Source organism: Thamnophis sirtalis, unplaced genomic scaffold, assembly GCF_051295495.1.
Source record: "Thamnophis sirtalis isolate CommonGarterSnake01/CBP01778 unplaced genomic scaffold, rThaSir2_p1.2 scaffold_3, whole genome shotgun sequence".
Taxonomy (NCBI): Eukaryota; Metazoa; Chordata; class Lepidosauria; order Squamata; family Natricidae; genus Thamnophis; species Thamnophis sirtalis.
The window spans coordinates 124,006,112-124,020,034 of NW_028261383.1; the positions used below are offsets into that span (position 1 = coordinate 124,006,112).

At 38.0% G+C, this 13,923-nt stretch overlaps 1 protein-coding gene across 4 annotated transcripts in view; it reads right to left on the bottom strand.

Moving 5' to 3' along the window:
* The window catches only part of UNK (unk zinc finger), a 66,263-nt gene that overhangs the window by 4,686 nt on the left and 47,654 nt on the right, over nucleotides 1–13,923 (bottom strand). For 2 of the 4 annotated variants that reach the window (XM_087709916.1, XM_087709913.1), the window contains 7 exons: nucleotides 13,451–13,498; nucleotides 11,944–12,144; nucleotides 10,332–10,400; nucleotides 9,382–9,556; nucleotides 7,180–7,281; nucleotides 4,831–5,019; nucleotides 41–222 (listed from right to left, as the gene is read on the bottom strand). In XM_087709916.1, coding sequence (XP_087566042.1) covers nucleotides 41–222; nucleotides 4,831–5,019; nucleotides 7,180–7,281; nucleotides 9,382–9,556; nucleotides 10,332–10,400; nucleotides 11,944–12,144; nucleotides 13,451–13,498 — 966 coding nt within the window. The remainder of the gene's footprint in view (nucleotides 1–40; nucleotides 223–4,830; nucleotides 5,020–7,179; nucleotides 7,282–9,381; nucleotides 9,557–10,331; nucleotides 10,401–11,943; nucleotides 12,145–13,450; nucleotides 13,499–13,923) is intronic. The other 2 variants (XM_087709914.1, XM_087709915.1) reach the window with 2 other exon arrangements.

Consider the following 13,923-nt stretch of genomic DNA (forward strand, 5'->3'; position numbering starts at 1 on the left):
GTCTCTCTCTCACACACACACACCCTGCCAACCACACTACCTGTTTGGCTTGTTTCCAAGAATCTTCCCACTGTTTTATCGTGCTGTTAGCTTCGTCTAATTCTTGCCGCAACCTGGCCAGTTCAGCAGCACCTGGACCTGACAGAAATGCAGGTGAAGTACTGGGTGAAAAACTTCCTGAAGCAAAATGCTCCCATATGCTGCTGTTCATTCCATTTAAACCTGTTTCACGTGGAGACAAGAAAAGCATGTTATTTCACATTTCTTTTGCTTGTCCCAAACTATTTTTTTTTCTGAAAACTAGGATAAAATGCTGCCATATTTTTTTTTTACTGGGCAACACTGCATCTGAAAACCGTTTGGGAGGGATATGCATATACGTGCACTATCAATCTGCCACTTCAGCTTTAGCAAAAGGAGTGGCAGCTGACCACCTTCTGCCAACAATGCCCAGAAGCAGTTTTGTAGTACACTTAATCCACAAATGCAGTGTAGATAGATACAGGATGAATTACCTAGTGCAGATTCACACAGAGCACATGAGGAACGAATATACCATAAATTCTCGGTAAAGGCTTAGGCTTCAGGGAACAGCAATCAGCGCACAGATGCTTAAGAACAAAATGAAACAGTCACCCATTATTTCATACTTTGTTAATATCTTTAGGACCATATTTGATGCCATGTTAAGTTAGATATGTTTAGAATTCTGGCATGATCGAACCCTGGCCTGCTGTCTTTTACCCGACCACTCCTGATTGGCTACTCTTGCTAGTGGGAACAGTTAAAGAAACCCACTGAGATCCAGCCATTAAATGCCAATTGAAAATTCTGACTTGTTTAGCTCTAAAGAAGCCAGAATCATAACATACACCAAACTATGATTGATAACGCTATCTTATTAGGAAAGAAATAAAGAGACCTCAGTTCACACATTAAGGAAATGAGAGATGGAAGAATCTGAGTTTGTTTAGCTGTTTCTATGGGCAGAAGCCAAGTTAAAGTAGCATACAGCTAATTCATGATGCTGCCAGAAGTCTAAAAACTCGGATCTGAATATATGTTGGTACTTATTTAATTTTTCTCTACCCATTTAATTTTAAAAATACACACAACACTCTCTTCTTGGTATTGCATCCGCTATATCACAGTACCTTCCTTTTCATTTCAAATACACAATTGTTAACAGACCATTTCATGGAAAAATTATAACAGAGTATATTAAACTATAGCAATGTTATTTCTGTTTTGTTGTTTTTCAGCATCAACCAATTTAAAATAATGTAGAGATTGCCCTCAACTAGATCCTCAAAGGTTAATTTGAGAAATCTTGTCATCACAACAGACCAATGTGTCTTTAGATAAGGCACTGGAATAAGGCACAGAATCTGATAATAAGGGGAAAAGACATACAATCCACTATATTTTATAGTATTTAAAGTGTGACTGTAAAAATTCAGTATCACACAGGGATACTTCTAATAGCAATAGCAGTAGACTTATATACCGCTTCATAGGGCTTTCAGCCCTCTCTAAGCGGTTTACAGAGTCAGCATATTGCCCCCAACAACAATCCGGGTCCTCATTTTACCCACCTCGGAAGGATGGAAGGCTGAGTCAACCCTGAGCCGGTGAGATTTGAACCGCTGAACTGCTGATCTAGCAGTCAGCTGAAGTAGCCTGCAGTGCTGCATTTAACCACTGCGCCACCTTGGCTCTAAGAGAAAAAGGACTGGCTAATTTGCTCTGCTGAGAACATTTGGATAGTAAAATTGGTTCATTCTTGAAAAGGATATAGGGTAGTCTTCTGGATCTACTCCATTTAAGTCACAGCACACAATCATTCCATATCTGGTGGATATAAACTAATTATCTTCTGCTTTCTGCCAGAGATCACACAGAAAAATGGAGTGAAGTGTTTAGTTTTAGAATATAAGGGTGATACAGCAAGTATGCAGAACAACGGAGACTCCTTCCTCTAATAAGAAAGGATCTATTTCTTACCAAACATTTGCTCAGATAAGGAAAGATGCTGTAAATCAAATGAGTTTTTGTAGGTATCTCTCTGCTCTAGACAACATATGAAAATGGTTTTTTTTCACACAGACTATAGTTTTCTTTCAGTTTAAGTTTGCTGTTCAGCAGCAGTGCTTAAGCTATACTATAAAAAGCATGGCTATAGCCTTGAAATAAATTGGCCACAACAGAATTGCCAAATTGAAGGCACACAGTATTGCAGAAGAACTCAAAGCATAAAGAAATATGCTTGTAACAAAATTTATTTCTTAAAATTCTACATATTTTAGGTCATTCATCATGTTGACTTGCTATCATGTTACTGCTGACACTGTTTTCGTAAGCATGAAAGCTGTTTTATGTTTTGGCAGGAACAAAACTTCTGGAGCTAAATTACTCAACTGAAGATCATCTTTCCCTCTGCCCATTAGCCTTATGCAGCCCCTTATGTGAGATGCCTTTTACAGTGCAATCCTTACATGACAGCTTAGAAATCAGTTCCACTCTAATTAAATGAGGACCTACATCCACGTCAGAGTGTACACAACTGCAATAAGAATAGCTCATATGCTCATTGCTGGAGATCTCTGTATGTATGTGATAACGGATGTTGCAAACCGAGCACAGATATTCTGTGTGTGTGTGTGTGTGTGTGTGTATGTAAGTGTGAGTGTGTGTGTATACGTACTCCTTTCAGGGAAAAGAGTTTTTCTGAACTGGGTATAATCACCTTATAGCAAAATCAATGCAGTTGTATTACTGTATAAGGATTCCTGAGAAATGAATCTTTTGAGTATTGATTTCAGTGTAATATATTTATTTAGGACCTTCAATCATATCCTATACTTTCTGTCCTTTCTTAAACATCAGTCTGTTCTGCAATCATCTCTTATAATCTGCCTGATCTGCCATCCCTACTTGCTAGAGTGTGTAAATTGCACAGGGCTGAAAATCAAGTGTTGCAATATATGGAGCATGAGTTTGTTCAAAGTAAATGATTACAGATGCGACAGACACGTATGACCAAACATGTGAAAACATATGGTCTCTTCATCCCACCTTCGAAACAACATTCCCGCCTTATTCTTTTATCAATCCTTAATTTTTAGTCAATTCTTAATCTTCTAATTCATATATCTTACCTATTGTGGAATAAAAATCGGTTATGCTATACAAACGTAGAAGAAATGGGGTAAATATTGGTTTGCGGATGTAAAACATTAGCCTAATTTAGTAAACTGAATCTAATAAGCTATCTACAACGCCTTTGTTGGTTTCAATGAATGTGTTTCACAGCATGACTACATCGGAGTCTGGTTGGTTACATATAATTAAAAAGATATAGTTTCCATCAAATCAAACTCAGTTCCTGATGATTATATGGAAATGTCTGTGTTGTCTCCTTGGTAACAAAAATAACTGGTTTGTTATTGTTTTCTTCTGGGATGCTTTTTAAATTTCTCAGTCTAACGTACATAGTGTATATATAATAGAAGCAGCACACTGCTCAAATTTGCAAAGTGCGCTACAGTTATTAGTACTTCCTTCATTAAACACAAAATGTGTCCCAAGGCCTCATTTTAATGCCAGAGTTCAATGTTAGAACATCTGATCAAATAATCAATGCTTCTATGCCTACTGATGTAAGATTAACACAAAGATAAAGCAGATGCTGCTTTAAAATTGACATATAAAGAGAAATATTTTGTTCAGGTGCTGTCAGAACATTCGTTTATAGGAATCATATTTGTAAGTGAAAGCAATATAGGTACAATATGACAAGTTTATTCTGAGTGAGTGAAAACCTTATAACTAAGGACATTTCACATTCATACAGTTTTTATAAATTATTAATAGACGTATCAGTAACCAGTTTCACTCTATTTGGGACTCATTACATGTATGATGCCAATGATCTTCCTATGGAGTTCAAACCCTCAGTCAAGAATTGAAGAATGGAATTCAGGAGAATTGAACTGCTGTTCACATAGTTAGCGAACTTTTATATTCAGTCTATTGAATGGGTCTACTTGCATATTTGAGATTTAATTTGTTGCAATCTGAAATCATCTATCCAAACTAAATCAGATGCAAGTTCAAGGTTCAGTCTTTCCTCTGAAATCCATGCGCAATTAGTAATTATCCTTTGTTATTAGTCTTCGACGGTACAGGTCATACTTGACTTTCAACCACATTGGGACCAGAATTTCTGTTGCTAAGCAAGGCGGTTGTTGAGTCTTGCCCAATTTTATGACCTTTTTGGCATGAGTGTTAAGTAGAACACAGCAGTTATGTGAGTTACGCCATCATTAATTGAATCCAGCTTCCCTGTTGACTTTGCTTAATTTTGCCAACTGGAAGATCACAAATGGCAATCACATGACCCTGGGACAATGCAGTCATCAGAGAACATGCAAGTTGCCAAGTGCTCAAATTTTGTTCACATGACAGTAGGGGATGCCGCAATGATTTTAAGTATGAGGACTGCTTGTAAGTCACTTTTGTTTGGTGCCATTGTAACTTTGAACATATGTTAAACAAATTGTAAGTCGAGGACTATCTGTACTAAATTTATTTGATTCATTCTTGGTCTGCAACATAGTCCTGTTCAAAAAAGTTAAATCCTCATCACTGACCTTAGATTTAATGAATCTTTTCTGATTAAACAGAAACTGAGCAATACATTATGTTAGATGGCAACAAAAATGTGAACATTCAAATGAAAGTTAATTAAAAAAAAAAGCAAAATACTTACATGGCATAGACAGTGAACATGTTAACAGATATACTCTCATGCTTACATTGGGCATTTACCTAATGATCCATGAGAAGCTGATGTCCCCAGGAAAGTATTTTCTGATTGGCTTAAGTGTCCCTGAGACTGATGGAGGAAATGCGATGATAAGCTGACCGGTGGAGAAGGAGAGGCAGAGTGAAAGGAGGCAGAACTTCCAAGGGACCCAGGGATATTTACAGGAGCAGAACTTTGCAGCAAACTCCCACCTGGACAAAGAACACACAGAAAGTATGGGAATGTAGAAGCCATGAACTATGAGTGGAAGCACAGCAGGAATTTGAACAGCAGGTGTTTGCTTCACTCTCTGCACCAGTAAAAGGATGGGTGAATCCAGAATATTCCTCTAATCTCTATCTTTCTACACCTTCAGAGCTGGTCTTATAAGAATTGTCCCTACGGCCAAGGAAGGTTAAAAAGTAAACTATTGAATGTTAGCTGCAAAACACTAGGAGTTAGGGTTAGGGTTAGAGTTAAGAAACAGAAGTTCTCCAGTAAACAAAGGACAGCTTACAATCTAAGAGATATTTAGACAGCTGATTTTCAATTCTAATAGCTCCATAATGACACTATTTATATACATGTTTAAATTAATTAATTTTCTACTATCCACATTATGACAACTATAGTATCTAGTAATGATTATCATGTTTATATATCATAATTAGAATATAATTATGATTTATGCTTTTTTTCAGAACGGGAAAATATGTGTTCGTCAAATTATATAGATTAAGAAGTACATTTTTTCAAGAACAATCATTCAAATTAAATGGCATCTTCACTTTTTAATAGATTGTGCCAAAGATATTCTTGCAAGCTGAACCTCCCATTCCATCGTAAGGATAAACGTTTGTTAAGAGACAGCAAATGGGACAGATTTCTGTATTCAGGCACTGGGCCAAAGGAAAAAAGGGAGCTTAATTTCTACCCAGAGAAACACACTCATACGATGTTATAGCAGAAAAGATCAGTAAAGTGATAGCCCAGCAATTATTTATGCTTCATATACAGGAAAGGGATCAGGGTAAATCACCTTCCCATTTGGTTAGAGGAGTCTCAGTTGCATGGCACAGTCAAAAAGAAATCAAACTTACTAGCCCATGAAAGTTGTTAGTGTTACAAGAATAATTTTTTTCTCAGTTTTAATAATGCTTGAGGACACATAGCACTACCTGTGAAAGATTCAAAATTAAAGGGACTCCTACATGGCGCAGAACTTCCCATCCTCCTTTTTTATCCTAAAAGTTGCAACTGTAGATCAACCAACCTGTTCTTCTGGCTATACTGAGATGACTTGCAAGGCAACAAAGTTTTCTGATAAATCTGAAAAACCAATTTCTCACTCATATATATATGAGACCAAAGAGGATGCTGCTTATGGGAACAAGGCCTAACTCTAAAGGAAAAGCAACACTGGGCCATATTCTCCATATTTATTTCCAAACTGATTTAGCCCAAACCAATATGGGCATAGCATTGCTGTCAAATGGTTTTAGGTTGAACACTATCTTCTCAAAGTAGAATTTTGGAGAAAGCAGACCTGAACATATACTGGGACCTGGTAGGCTAATTCTAATTTGCACAACTACTCAAATCTGAAGAAACAACTAAAGGACAGGATATGCTGAAATAAAACTATGTGTTGATGAAAGACAGTTGCAAACTCTTTTGCAATAAATAAATAAATAAATAAATAAATAAATCATCTGATACCAAGGTGGTTTAAGCTAATGGATGTGCCTTTTAAAAAGGGAAGTGGCAGCAGTGAGCCAGGAGGCACTTACCAGTTTGCACAAAGTTTCAGTTCACAAAGAAATGTTTTGTCAATTGCTAATGGGATCTGTACACTTAGAATATAGCAAGGTTGCATAGACTATATTCACTTGAAAACCAGACATGGGGCAAAAAAAAAAAAGACACTGGTTTGAAATGACCACATACACGGGATGAAATACACAAGCGGTAATTTGTCAATGTGTGGCGACATGCCTTGCCATGATCCTGTGACAGCAGAACAGTGATACCAATCCAATTTGTTTCCTACTATTTAAACCGATTTCCCCCCCTCTTCCAAGATTGTCTTGTATCAGAATTTTGTGAACATGTTTAGTGTGCCACTGTTAAGATATTGTAAAGCAAAATAAGCCATGCCTATTTCGTAAACGTCATTGGGACATCAGAAACCAGTGAAATATATTTCCGATTTGCCGACCAATGTGGGTCCTTTGGCTCTAAGGTCCCGCATTGGCCGTCAACCAATGTCATGTAAGGGCTGGTTCTGAGAGCTTGCTAGGCTGCTTCAGCCAGCCGATGGGGCAAACCCTGCTTGGCAGAAGATCAAAGAAAGCTCTGTTGCTTTCATGTACCTATCATGATGCCACTCGTGTGGGGCACCGAGCTGCTGTCAAATGTCTTCTCCAGGGCAGCCACTCCGAATTCGTTCAGGTCCAGGTCATCCAAGGCAGACTCTGCCAGACAGAGGCACCAATTATATATTACAAAAAGGACCAACAACTTCAAGGAAAAGGGAAGTCCAAAGAGTTCACGAAGAGATGTCACTGCTCTGGACTGGAGAATCTACAATGCAAGGCTGCCATCAGTTGTTCAAATGATTCAGCTTTCAATATTGTTTTTTTGTTGCCTGATCTGAATCCTAAGTCTCTTCAGTATCAGGCTGATCCCATAGATTGACACTGGAAATAACAGCAATGCAAAACAGATCTCCCTGCACACCTGCTGTACAGCTTGACCTTGGGTAGAAGTACATCCAGGGTTGGCTTTCATAACAGGTGCCCGTCCCAGTTCACCTGGCAACCTAGGTGTCCATGATGCATAGTGATTGGAATTCACTAATCCTATACTTAGGAATTCCACCATGGAGAGCAACTTGGATTGCAATTAATGATAGAGGAGATGGCAATAGGAATGAGGTGCAAGTATGGTAGTGGAAAGAAGGGAAGTGTGTATAGCAGTAATATAAGTGGTTGTGTGTAGGTGGGGGGGAGGGAGGGGAAATGTATTAGCATATCCTATGAAACAGGCGATAGCCAGCAGTGGCCCAATAATGAGCCAGCCATGTAGCACGGACACTGCCAGTTGGGGATGAGATGGAGCAAACCTGCACAGGATCATCCCTGGGGGTATTCCTAGCCAATGTATTTAATGTCTTGTCAAATGTTGCCTTATAAAGCATAGCATGGGTTGTGCTATATGCGTGACATTTTTGTCGTTTCAGAAAGATAAAGACTATAATATAAATAATAAACAATTTTAGATACTGAAAATGGATGTTTCCCCTCCCTCACCCTCCTGCATAGTTTGTATTCAGTTTTGAAGTACTGCCTGGAAGGTTACTTCTTGAACATTTAGAAAGCACATAAAAGGATTTCAGATTTCCTCAGCAATTTCCTATTAGAAAGTGTAGGAAAGTCCCTGTCTAGAATTAAGAAACATATCCCCCACCAGATCCTTCGTAAGTGTTTTAATTTAGTGGCAAGAGTTGTCTCTTTTATTTGTATCATTCCAGGCCTGTAATAGAACATCAACAGTTAATAAAAATGATAATAGGTTACCTGGAGAATAAGAGACATGTATCAACCAATGCTAAATATCAATAATAATAATAGTCAATTGCAAAAGGCAGCTTTTACTTGGAACAGAATACATCCTGCGACAATACCTTTAATATCATTAAACAATATTTGTCTCTCCCAGGTTCTCAGGAAGGACTCAGTGGACAAAAATGCCAAATCCAGTTTAAAAATATGGCTGACTGTGCAATCAGCCATAAAAATAGCAATAATACATTAAAAAAAGAGAAATGGTAATCCTTGTATAATCTGCACTCTTACTCTTCTTGGAAAGTCTTAGAAATTTAAATATGGTAACATATGAACCCTTAAACAGAAATGTAAATAAAATCTTTTAAAAATTCTGCACTTGAAATGTTTTGTTATTGCTGTCATAAATGGAAAAGTTTCATCTTTTTAATATTGATAAAAACAGCTGCTCAGTAACAGATTATACATGTCACAGGACTCAATCTTTAGTGGATTGGCCCACACAATGGCACACTGAGCCAATCTGGTGAGTTATGAGTTTAGGAAATATAGGATATGATGAAGAACATCAAACAAGATCTACACACACATACAGTATACACAGAGATTTAGGAGCAATCATGATCTTCCACTGACCATCCTGTCACATTGTCTGCTCTAGCAAAAACAGCAGAGCCGTGTCACAATCCAATAAGTTTATTGTTGTATAAAAACTTATTCCACAATAAATTTATTAGCCTTTAAAAAGATAAAGGACTGCTTGTGGTTTTTGCCATATTTTTTTACAGAATTCAGCTATGGGAGCTGTTATTTAAGACTGTTTTATAATTTAATTTATGAAATATGAAAAGAGTTCATATTAAATGCAAGTCATCAGCCAAGTCACAAAGCAATAAAGCATAGTCTCTACTGTAAGTCCTCTAAATAAAACAACCAAAGGCTTCCCACCCATAATGGATATTCTTCTTCTGGATTCCCTGCACCATCAATGTGCATAGGCAGTATTACCTATCACGGACTCCACAGTGTCACTAGTTGGGTAGAAAGGAAGGGCATTGGCATTCATGCCTGGTATACTGCTGGTGCCTGCTGGACTTGGTGGTGTTGCTGCCAAACTAGAAGTAATGCTAGAGGAGATGCTAGATGTCAGTGGACTGCCAACTGGAAGAATCCCTAATATATCCTGAAAGAGGAAAATACATTCATGTATTGATGTATTGAAAATACACTCATGTATTCCTATGATGCAACAGAATATTCAGAGAGAAGTAATGATATACTTGTCATAAAGTATTTCTTCCTAACATTTATATCTTACACCCTTTAATTCTAAGATACACTCAGGGCAGCTGATTGGTTCTTAGCATTTAATACAACAAAGTACAACACAACACAATAAAGGAAGACTGTTTGGGACTCTTTTAGAACAGAATAACAGAGTTGGAAGGGACCTTGGAGGTCTTCTAGTCCAACCTCCTGCTCAAGCAGGAAACCATATAACATTTCAAATGGTTGTCCAATCTTTCGTTAAAAGCCTCCAATATCGGAGCACCCACAACTTTTAGAAGCAAGTCGTTTCCACTGACTGTTAACAGTTCACGTATATTGTCAGCTGCATCACACCATTAAGTTATATAATTCATGATGACTGTGTATAATCTTGCCATTCAAAATTCAAAAGAGACCTAAAGGAGATTTGTGAATTGCAGTGAACCTTCCTCCAATAATATATCTAGCCCAAGCGGTATTCAAAAATTGAGTTTGTGATTTTCTATTCACACCAGCTTCATATTATTTTTGTATTATCTGAAAGAAACCAGACTGATTCTCAAACACTTAGGAAAGTGTCAACACCCTTTCAACTCCAATTAACTTTTCACATATACCACCAACTGAAATCTACACAGGAGACTATATGGGCCTCTAGAAACTAAGCAGCCTTCCCAGGAGTAACCTACCTGCTTGGGTTGTAACAGAGGTTGTTCTTGGGTTCTATGTTCCATGGAATGGGATTTGATTTTTGCCTGCTGCAGTAAATTAGAAGGGGGAAAAAACATTACATGCTACTGAAATTGTCAACTTCTTCAGATGTTTACAGTACTTTCTCTCTTATTCCGTTGCTTTCTGTAACATTAAGTTCTACAAAGGAAAGAACCAGGGAACTTCCTGAAGCTAGCAAATGAAAGATATTACACCAATACTTTCTCTTTTCTTTAATATCTATTTTTTTAAAACTAGAAGAGATGGGATAAAATGATAGTGAAATATAGGGTGGTAACAAATGGAAGACAATGTTGTTTGTATAGATTTAAAAAGTTCTGTAAAGGGGAAGGAAAATCTGGGAATGCTATGCCTAAAGATGCAAATTGAGTTATGCAAATTGGGCTTGAGTTATGTGCATAATTGTTGAAGGAAAATAAGAATTCTTTTTTTCACAATGGTCATTAAATGAGGCAGCCAGTAAGCAAGAACTATTCTGAATAAATTCTCATTTGCTTATCTAAAAGATGAATTTATATTTGCATAACTTTTACTTTGGTCTACTTTATGACTCATTTCTGAAGCTTCCAAGTCTAATTGATGTGTAAACAGAGCAAATAGCTTTATTCTGAATATACTTTTCCAGACTTCTAATTCTTTTTGTTTTTCTCTAAAATACAAATACTTTCCAGCAACGGCATTCTCTCTTCCTCAAAAGCCTCTTCATACTTGCTTGCTTTTACGCTTGCTTTTACGTACGTTCTCATGACCTGCACCTCTTGGATTCCCACATTATATAGCAGGGGTCCCCAACCCCCATGTCCATGGACTGGCACCGGACCATGGCATGCCAGAAACCAGTCTGCGCAAACAAGAAAGCCTCATTCTGTTAGCACATGAAACTAAGCCCACTCCAGTCCGCAGAAAAATCTCTCTCCATGGAACTGGTCCCTGGTGCCCAAAAGGTTGGGGCCCACTGCTATACAGAGATCGATGACAGGAAGCTTGCAACGATTGTGTATGCATTACTTGACTGCATTGTCAGTCCTAAAACCAATTTACATATGTTAGTACTCTTATAGCAACCACCATTGCAGAGACAGGGAGGTATTTGCCACACCATTTTTTCCTTTTTTTCTGAATGACTGGGTCTACTTCAAAGAAGTGTATGCCTTTCAATTCACTCATCACAATCATTTTCTAACAATGATGCTACTAGGCTCATGTGGCATGTAAGGGCTTTCTAACAATGATGCTACTAGGCTCGTGGCATCTAAGGGCATTCTGCTTATGGAATACAAAAGTTATTCCAAGGAAGTAAAAAGCATACTGCAAGGCATCTCTTCATTTTGCAACTTGCAATAGAACAAAAACTAATATTAATGTAGCTTTATAAAATTAGGATAGACAGGCAGACCCTAAGGGATTTATCAGCAGATATTAAGGCACCCATAGACTACACATCTAACATGAAGTATCAACAATTGGTTCCATAGCTAATATGTTATCAGTAATGATATCAACATATCATACATGCATGCATGCATACTTGGATACATCCAATATCCTTTTCTAGGAATTTATACCTACTTGGCATTTGAAATTCTTTAGATACTCTGCTCCAACCAGGTCTTCCCGTTCAAATCCAGGTGCCTTCTTATAGCTACTTGCAGTAGTTACTGAATCTGTGGGGAAACCTATGCTTTCCAAACTATGGGGTTTTCCAATTGCACCAGGAGGGGATCCACATAAATTAGATGGGCTTCCAAGACTGCTATTTCTACAGAGGATCTAACAGAAGCAGGAAGAAAAGAAGATGATAATTTGTGTATTAGATTATAACACTCTCTACCTCTGTATCATAGCTGATAGTAAACTTCTAAAAGCTACCGTATTTTTCAGAGTATAGGATGCACCGGAGTGTAAGACACTAAGACGCACCAAGGTTTTGAAGAGGCAAATTTAAAAAAAGGTTTTGCACTCTGCAAACCTTCCAAAAATGGCCTGTTTTTTTGCGGAAACATGCCTATTCCCCCCCCCCCCCCAAAAGGCATGAATAGCCTTTAGGAGGCTTGCAGAGTGCTCCTGGGGAGGGGCAAAACAAACAAAAAACGGCCCGTTTTTTACTCATTTATGCCCCCCTCAGGCCCCAGGAGGTCTCTGAAGGCCCTCTACAGGCTATGGACAGCCATTTTGGTGAAGGGGCGGGGTTTCAGGAAGCAAAAAATGCTGTATTCAGTGTATAAGATACATCCAGATTTTCAGCCTCTTTTTTGAGGGAAAAAGGTGCATCTTATACTCTGAAAAATACGGTAAGTTGTTAAATTCAATCAGGTTACTGAGATATAAAGATAAAGGTAAAGGTTCTCCTCGCACATATGTGCTAGTCGTTCCCGTGCTAGTCGAAGAGCCAGCGCTGTACAAAGACGTCTCCGTGGTCATGTGGCCGGCATGACTAAATGCCAAAGGCGCAGAGCGCCTTCCCACCAAAGGTGGTCCCTATTTTTCTCCTTGCATTTTTACATGCTTTCGAACTGCTAGGGTGGCAGAATCTGGGACAAGTAACGGGAACTCACTCTGTTACGTGGCACTAGGGATTCAAACCACCGAACTGCCAACCTTTCTTATCGACAAGCTCAGCATCTTAGCCACTGAGCCTTTTACTGACATATAGAAAGACACAATTTAATAAAAGTCCAATGACATTTTGCCTCTTAGAAATCTCGAGCATTTTTTTTCATCAAAGCCTATATTTTTAAAGATGAGAATGTGTTCACTGCAACTTTGATTGTTCTCTGTAGTTCATATTCTTTAATAGCTTTCTGCAACTCTCAGAGATCCAGATACGGCATGAACTGCCGCAATCTCAATCGATCATATAAATTTCTAATGCAAAATCAAGTACATTTTTTTACTGTAAATTGATGCTTTCCTGTTCATAATGGTTTGGAATTCTCACAGTGGAACAAGTATAACCATGAAATATGTCCTGCTTCTGCTTCAGAAAACAGGTAATTTGGAGATGCTTATCACAATAATGGAGGGAATATGTTATCCAGTTCAAAATAATGCCTCTTCCCCTAGAGAAAATACTTACTGTAGTAGAAGTAGGGCTAGTTGGTAGAGTTCCTGGTTTATTCCATACCTAGAGTGCAAAGATAAATGAAACACATCATACGTGACATTGGCTGCAGATTTCTAGGAGATACGCAGGTTTACTCACTTGGGTGTATTTTTAATTAAAATAAGCTTTATTCTTTCTGTCAGCTATATTACATATATAGTATATGTCACAGTACAATACAAATTCGGTTGTAAGATCTCATACAGTATTATAATCTACTCTTCAAAATCCCCCAAAGTGAAAACTTATGCTAGGTAGTAGCAATTCCACTTCTAAAAATTGGTTGGATCCATTCAATTGAAAAGTGGGCAAGATTCTGCTGAGGAATAACTAGAACTAACTAACATAATTTGTACAATTTAAATGCTACAAAGATGCTGAGCCAGCTCTGAACCTGCTAATCCTAAATTTTTATCCAGAAGAGGTGTAGGCAACCTATGGGCCAC